Genomic DNA, 8,349 nt, shown 5'->3' on the forward strand with positions numbered 1-8,349 from the left:
TTCTTTCATTTTCAAATATAACAGCTTACACAGGGTGTCCACATTAAAGTGTTACAAACGCATATATGAATAACTATTGGTGATACGAAAAATTGTTTACATGTAATTTGCAGAATACAATGGGCTTTTTATTGTAGCGTAAACGATATTTTTGTTATGTTATTAATTTAAGAGATATAATGTTGATGTTTCGTTCTTTAAATGGAACTATATATTTTTTGGGGGGATCATGCAATAGTGCTTTTCAAGACGAATTCATTAAGCTTTAATGTATTCATCCGATTTTTATTATTATACCCCTAGACATTTACTGATTTTCAGCGCAAAAGTCTCGGTTTCAGTTGCAAGTCGTAAAAGCGATCCTATTGTAACTTACTCTTCGGGCCTGACGTTCCGAGACGTAGACCCTTGTTATCGGTTTCAACAAACAGAGTCAAGCAGAGCAACAATTTGACCGCTTTTAAATCTTGTCATTGAAACTGGGACTTTTGCGCTGAAAATCAGTAAATGAACGAGCGGCATGAGTGACAACCATATTACAATTCCGACCGACGAGCCTTGCCGACTGATTCCGAGAGTCGACGAATCGACGAATGGTCTTAGATCCTATTGGCTAAGTGTTGACAAAAAGAATAAGAATCAGAATCAGAAGAAAAATCAACAATTTCTGACGGATTCATGACATGATGTTACGATATCTCAGTTGTACATAGACCGATTTTATTGATTTTGGTTTTATTAGAAAGCTTATATGCGATTTACATTAGAAAAATGCCTTTAGATTTAGAAAATACAGCAGGTGTGACGAGATATTAATGACAGAAGTTTCGGGTTAGGTTGGAATCGTAGTTTTACGAGTAAAAGATACGTGGTAGCGCCAGCGCCAGCATACACGGTGGCGTATAATTTTTCATGTACTTGGCGTCGCGACGCTACCGCGTCTCTAGATATCTCAGTTGTACGTAAACCGATTTTATTGATTTGGTTTTATTCGAAAGCTTATATGCGGTTTACATTTAAAAAATGCCTTTAAATTTAGAAAATATTGCAGGTGTGTTGAGATATTCATGAAAGAAGTTTCAGGTTAGGTTGAAATGGACCATCTCTCCTGTAAAAGATACGTGGTAGCTTCAACGCCAGTATATACTCGGTGACGGATAATTTTTCATGTACTTAGCGCCGAGACGCTACCGCGTCTCTAGATTTATACGTTATCCAATTCATATATGTAGATTCATTGCAACACTTTAGTGATGGTTTCACGACGTTTAACGACCCTAATTGAAGTGAAATTCGTCTACTCGTCGTTCATGCTTTACGACAAACGTCGCATCGATGGGCCTCGTTGCTATCTTCCGTTTCATCCTCAGGCTTCGCAACATCATGGCGATGCCCACGTAACATCGAGCAAAACTAATCGACGGATGGATGCTCGCATCCTCTCGCACAGTCATGAAATTCCTGGTTGTTCTCGGCGCGCTCGCGATACAGTGCGCCGCTACGAAACCATGGAGCAACGTTAGTAAGTGAAAGTGTGATGGATAAGGTGAATGGAAATCACTTCCTTCTTCGACACAGGTTATCCAGAGGAGACGTTCTCCCTGTTTGGTTGGATCGGTTACTTGAAACGCCTTTCTCTGATACTGCTGATGCTGTCTGGAGTGATTCTCTACTATGTCCCAGAATCGCGTCCACGTAAGTAAATCGCGCGACAAAAGAGATAGAAAAAAGACATTTATACGACGGGAAACTATATCTAGACATGACTCTTTTTAGTTGAAATCGAAAACTGCAGCAAAGTTTTCATCTTTAATGCTCAATAAGATTGTTAGGGGGAATTAGCAATTTCAGACGATTTTGTTAATATTCGAAGAACTTTTTGTAGTTGCTACAAACATTAGTTAAATGTTATAATATTCTAGATATATGAATAGTTTAATATTCCTACAATATTCGAAGAACTTCTTTCAACTAACAAAAAATCATTTTGAACAGATTGCTATATGAAAGTATCATATTTTAATAATCTGTTCAATATACTACTCTACAGTATACATACTATATATAGTAAATACTACAATTATTCTATTTGACCATACAATAATACGTACACGGATATTTTGTCTATTACACTTTAAAGAACAAGAGTTTTTATTAATATCAATCTCTGCGTTTATTACGCAAAGGAATTGTCTCTTTTTCGTACCTCTTTAGTATCGGAATGATATTCTTTTTCTAATAACGTAATTGCTGATAAGGGTATGTAACCACTTAAGTCAACCCTTCGATAAAATATTTCTCTTACAGACGCGCGCAGAATTTGTTACACGTTGATCGATTTCACAGCGAACAGTTTGAAATTAGCGCTGAGCGCGCGTGAAAACGATTACCTGTATGACAAGATCAAGTCCAAGTATCATAGGGCAAGGTACGAGCAGTCCTTATTAGCGCAGAAACGTCGTTTCGAGGATTTGGAACGCGTACGCTCGGGTCACGGCAAGAAGGCGAAAGCGTCCATCGACAATGATGAATTGCCAGGGTTAGTTGGCGAAATTTTCATTACGCCTGGAAGCTATTGTTTCATCACCTATCTCCGTCTTCTAATGTATCATTCCAACGTAATCATGTTCCTCGAGTGTACCCTTTCGGTGCAAATAATTAATCACGGAGAAGACGTATCGCTCGTTTAACGCAACAATGACACAATTCCAAATTTACCATTTGCAAGTATTGGTATAAAAAGTGTATTTATGTTATAATACTGAATCATTTATGTTTGTTTTGCACAGAGTTGAATTGAAAGTAAAATTTTATTTCATGCTGCTAGTTTATGGAGTATGATAATTCTCGAAAACAAATGTATAAATTAAAAATATTTTTCAATAAATGCGTATTAACATTAGTAGTGTGATATGAGCCCTTCAATGCACAAATCGGTTAACTCTGCTTTTTGAAAAATCTTAAATTTAAGTGTAAAAACATTGGTATAGTCGTAATTTTTTATATTTATAATAACTTTCCCGAATAATAAAGATTCACGCCATTAAACGACATTTTTTTTCGCCATTGAATAATGAATAATTTATTTCAGAACCCATTTCATTGGATTTCTCAACTTTTTGTTTTATGGAGTTAATAGATTTGTGATTTGTATAATGAACGGCTCATACATATGTCCATATGTACGTATGTTTTTATATTGAGTGCCTTGTTATCTGATCATAGTGTGTTAAATCAGGCTACATTATGCAAGATCTAGATATAAGTATGTCTGTAGATATTTATTTTTGTTATTCTGTAATATTTCAGTAATTACTGGCTATTTATTAAATAACTTATTGTTCCATTATTATCCATTAATTATTTTTCTTTCCTTGCTCGAATAAAAACGAATTATTATGTATCACATATTTTCTTAAAACACTGTTGGTTCGTCACTTCGTTTATTTAAGGAATTCATTATTTTACAGGGTTCGGGAAAGGAGGAAACTAAGCGGGAAGCAAAGTAAAGATTGTCGACAATCTCGCCATCGGCTTCGAAGCAGTGCTATTAAAACTTCACCAGAACCTTGCATGGAAGATGACAAATTGATGTATTTTTATTCTGACAAACTGGAAGAACTTCAAAAATACGTGAAAACAAGTATGTGCGACACGAAACGGGCCAGTGGGACGGCCATTGAAAATTACGCACTTTTAATCAGGTATAATCGTGGTAAAGCCGCAATGTAGTCGAGTATCGATTTTTTATTAAAATTAAGTAGATAATTGCATGGACGGATAACTCCAATTGAAGGCATGTTGTCCGTGTTAAGCATGCATAATAAATTCTGTGTAAAAATTACACAGTAATTCTGGCTCTTATCTAAGCTATGTCACCTAGAGGGCGAGGTAGGTGAAATTTAGGTTTAATTGCTATTTAATTAATAACATTGTAATTTTCTGAGACATGACCTAACTGGTTATTAAAGTGGTCGAAAATGTTTGACTTTTATTACGTATCGACTGTTTCTAGCTTTCTTGTGTCTTACCTTATAAATGAGAGATTGCAACATTATGCTGAAGTGGAGGAGATAAGCACGTATCTCTTAGACAGGAGAGTTTTGCACCCTTAAAACAGGATTTAATGTACATGCTTGAGACAGAATATAGTACTTTTAATTATTTACTAAATTTTGTAGCGGTAGTCCACGACAAATGGCAATGCTCGATGAAAAATACGAAAAGGATGATGTCGTAATTGTTGAGGATCCTTATCTAAGAGTGGAGTACAAAGAATGTGGCACATCTACCGATAAACTGTCATCGAAGGGGGAAGTTTCGGGTTCGGAGCTTGAGGGACCAACCAGAGATCATAATGACAACGTAACAGACTCAGTAAGATTAAGTATATAAATAATTGAATAGAGTCCAAACCGAAAGAAGAATATTAATTGTTTCACTTTTATCCAACCTGAACTACATTCACTTCTTTACACGTTCAACTTGATTAATATAAAATTAAGTTCTTTTTATTCACATTCGTTCATCGAATATAAAATATTGTTACTAATGCATTTATTATCAGAGTTTATTGAATATGTACATATATTTTTTTGGTACTATCTAGAATATCTTATTGACCTCATTCAATAAATATATGTATTTCCAAATTTGACTTTAAAAGAATTACATAGTACTAAAATTTTGTATTTGATGATTGATTTTGTATTTACTAAGAAGCCTTCTTGGAATCATCCTTACGTAATAATATTATAAAAATAATATGACTTTTTGAATGAATTATAATAAAATTATTAGGATTTTCTTGGATATATTATAATCTCAAGTGCAGACATTCTCTGCTCATTTCAGAGGAGAATTTTTAAAAAATGTATAAACTACTGTAATGGAGGGGTTAATTGTCTCACACTCTTCTTGAGTTGAAAATAGCAGGCAATTCCTTCGTATTTGTATTAATTATTAACGAATGTTTGATGCAGGGAATGGAGACTTACGTTAAAGACGTTGATTTAACCTCCGCGCCAGAAGTCAACACGAGGTATTCTGATTATACATCTTTGTATCAAACGAGTCAATATCAGTGCGGTGGTGAATGCTGTGGCCTTAACGGGTGTTCTATGTCTTCTGGGGAGTTGAACAGCTACAAGGAAGATCTCAATTTGATGTCGCCCATTGATATTAAAAACGTACTAAAGTAAATGAATTATCGTCGATCTAGCAAACGACATTGTCGAGAATAAGGAAAATAGTTTTTGCTTTAATTACGAGCTTCTATTATATTCGATGTTGGCTTGCAAGTTTTTCGTTTAATTAATATTTACTGTTGAGAAAATTGTAAACATATAAAAATTCATCGTCTCAGATCGTCTCGGAGTATGGTGACTCCCAAGACGCGCACCAGAATAGACGAAAACAGTGAAAGTTTATTCACCATCAATTACAACGATTATGGTTGCAAGACTCGACTACTAAAATCCAATAATGTGAGCAACGAGCGCAAAGTTAATTTTCTAAACGAGGAGAAGCAAGCACCACGGGTAATTAATTTACTTTAAAATATCTACAGAGTCAACAAATTGCTACAGAATTCACTGGTGTCTACCACTATCCACTGATCTATAAAATTCATACTTGAAAATTAAAAATGATTGCATATTAAAAGATTTATCCTTGAATTTCAAATTATTAAAATAAATGTGTATCCATTGATATTCGGGTATTTATATACGTTAATATATATATAGTATATTGTAGATTTATATTACTGATTTATTTAAAAGATTTGGAATAGAATCAAGGATCAAGGATAAATCTCTTAATAATCATTTTCATTTTCTAGGTACCAATGTAATAGATCAATGGTTTATAATGTGCAAAATGCGCTTAATTATTTACATATTTTAAATATATACATAATATAGCTATTATAAATATCCAGGACTTTTATACCAATAAGTGTTTTCTATATTTCCTGTACAATCTGTTATATGTATTGGTTCCCTACATTTTGAAACATTGTATTTGCGCACATTTTTATTTTCAATAGAAACGCGAGATGACTGCACGCCAGCACGAAAATACGACCAGAATCAACCGCAGGAAAAAATCAAGAAACAGCAACTTGTCACCAGGGTACTGTTGCAGCGACAGTTATTACTATACGGATCGAGGAGGGGAAGCCGACGATGAAAATTCTCTGCACAGAGGACGAGTAACAACTGCAAATCCTGATCTCGACGAGAGGCCTCAGAGAGAGAACTATGTTATCGATACGAATTCAGACGATTCGATCTTCGATTACAACTGCGAGGATTTTCCTAGACCTATCTTGAAGAGTATGTTAAAACTACCACGTCGAGTTATGTTTAAAAGAGAAGTTACGTAAAATACATCCACGAAAATGACGCTTCATTCAATCACTATTGCCACTTTCTTAAATTATAACTTCTATTTTGTGATTATAGATAATATCCTATTTGTAGGATAAAAATATATAAGCATAATACATTATATATTAAACATAAGAAATTATACTCCATTTAAAATAAATTGATTTGTTTTTTAAATTTCCGTTACCAACAAAATTCTTTACTTTATATAATTTGCCTCTTGAAACCAAATATCATTTGTTAAACATTCTTTTGGTAACTTTATTCTCTCATGAGATATTGAACTACTCCGTTTTAAATAAAACACCCTGTATGGGTATATACATTTAACTCTTCATCAATATATAATTTCGTTACTTTTGTAGGTTTTTAAACGAAAAATTCAGCAAACAGTTTACGAAATTGACACTTTCCATTTCTTGTAGAAAAACATTTGTTTACCATTTGGACTTCATATTCAACAGTGTAACTGTAGAACCATGTAATTTATTACAATAATATTTGGTTTATATAAATTTTGATACATTGAGTGACTTATCTATGACAGGAAATCAGAATTTCATATTTTATATTTTCTCTAATACCTGGTAGTGTATAATACAGTCATTAATATACCTATACATGCACTGAGTGATCTTTTCTTTTAAGCTACAGTTACATAATAAAAAATGCTAATACACTTACAATAGCTAACAAAGTTGACTAGATTTATCCTTTTAGAGGGAACATCTGAATGCAAATATATGAACGAGGTTCACATAACATTCACAACGAATCGCTCATACTTTTTTGATTCAGATCAACTGAAACCTGCCCTGCTGCGAGCGGTAAATTGGATCTTCGGCGGTTGTCCGGAGGCTTCGAGGAGAGCTGCAATGAAACGCAGCAAGGTCGGAAAGGAAGAGATCGAAGGGTTCTCCGACGAGTGGCTCCTCTAGCTAAACACGTTAGACCAGTGCTTGAAAAGACTCGAACCGTCGGCAAAATTATCGACCTGCTGTACCAAACTATTCTAATCACGTTCGAATCGTTACAGCCACCTTACGAGTCAATTAAGTATCGTACGTTCCTCGTACCCCAACGATTGCAAAATAAATCTGAAATTCCCATCGCCAGCGTTTGTTTTGCTTGCCACAGGGGGAAACGCGCGTGCACACGGCTAGCTAGAATTATCAACCGAATGCCTGTGTTCCCTAGAACGGAGAATTTACAAACAGATTTCCCCGTAATTCCAATGGCGCGTCCGGAAGTATTCGAACTGCGAATTCCGAGAAGCCGTAAACGATTTTACAACTTCGGCCGTGGCTCATTCTCACTGTCAATATTTGCCGCGATCCCGTCGATTCAGAAGCACGGGCCACGCTAATGATTCATACCAATGCTGAATGGACACTCATCCTCGCGCCAAATTCGAGGCGAAGAGAGCTCGAATGGAACCTTCCTTTCAGAGATGAACAAAATTCTTGTCTGAATTTAAAGTTTGAACGAGTAAAAGATGAACAACTGGCGAATAGACATAAATTTAATAAATTATAGCCTTTTCAGATGTTTTTTTTAATTGTGTACTTTTCAAGGTTTATGTTAACATTAAATCTATCGATATTCATTTGTAACTATTTCTATCGTGATAGAACAAATGACTAGTTTTAGAGAAACTTTTGCAATTTTACGAGGAACTAAATTAAATAATGCATGAAACAATCGTATATAGTTCATACATAGCATATTAGAAGTGTATACAAAAATTTGAAAACGGACATATGACCGGGCGTGGTAGCTTTAGTGTTAAGGTGACAGCACTGTAATGCTCCTAAACCAAGAGATATTTTCAAATATTCATCATCAAGAAACTATAAGATGGAGTGTTTTCAAACTGTCATTACGTTTTATTGGACATTTAAAGAAATAAAAACTGGTGTCATACTATCATTAACATGGACCTATTCAGTTTGACAGC

At 34.7% G+C, this 8,349-nt stretch overlaps 1 protein-coding gene across 1 annotated transcript; it reads left to right on the forward strand.

The window, feature by feature from the left end:
• Nucleotides 1–1,452: 1,452 nt before the first annotated feature.
• On the forward strand, nucleotides 1,453–7,940 carry LOC128884850 (uncharacterized). The gene is made up of 9 exons (XM_054138507.1): nucleotides 1,453–1,522; nucleotides 1,579–1,695; nucleotides 2,308–2,539; nucleotides 3,471–3,704; nucleotides 4,182–4,377; nucleotides 4,983–5,197; nucleotides 5,366–5,540; nucleotides 6,050–6,338; nucleotides 7,191–7,940. Exons 1-9 carry the CDS (start codon nucleotides 1,453–1,455, stop codon nucleotides 7,328–7,330), a joined length of 1,668 nt encoding a protein of 555 aa, XP_053994482.1. The 3' UTR covers nucleotides 7,331–7,940.
• Nucleotides 7,941–8,349: the final 409 nt, after the last annotated feature.

The sequence above is a fragment of the Hylaeus volcanicus genome, chromosome 2 (genome assembly GCF_026283585.1).
Source record: "Hylaeus volcanicus isolate JK05 chromosome 2, UHH_iyHylVolc1.0_haploid, whole genome shotgun sequence".
Lineage (NCBI taxonomy): Eukaryota > Metazoa > Arthropoda > Insecta > Hymenoptera > Colletidae > Hylaeus > Hylaeus volcanicus.

Bases quoted from the DNA above. Each gene is read 5' to 3' on its own strand.
- LOC128884850 (XM_054138507.1), top strand. From the start codon at position 1,453: ATGAAATTCCTGGTTGTTCTCGGCGCGCTCGCGATACAGTGCGCCGCT. The intron at 1,523-1,578 runs GTAAGTGAAAGT...TCTTCGACACAG, and splicing joins GAAACCATGGAGCAACGTTA to GTTATCCAGAGGAGACGTTC. The intron at 5,198-5,365 runs GTAAATGAATTA...TCATCGTCTCAG, and splicing joins GATATTAAAAACGTACTAAA to ATCGTCTCGGAGTATGGTGA.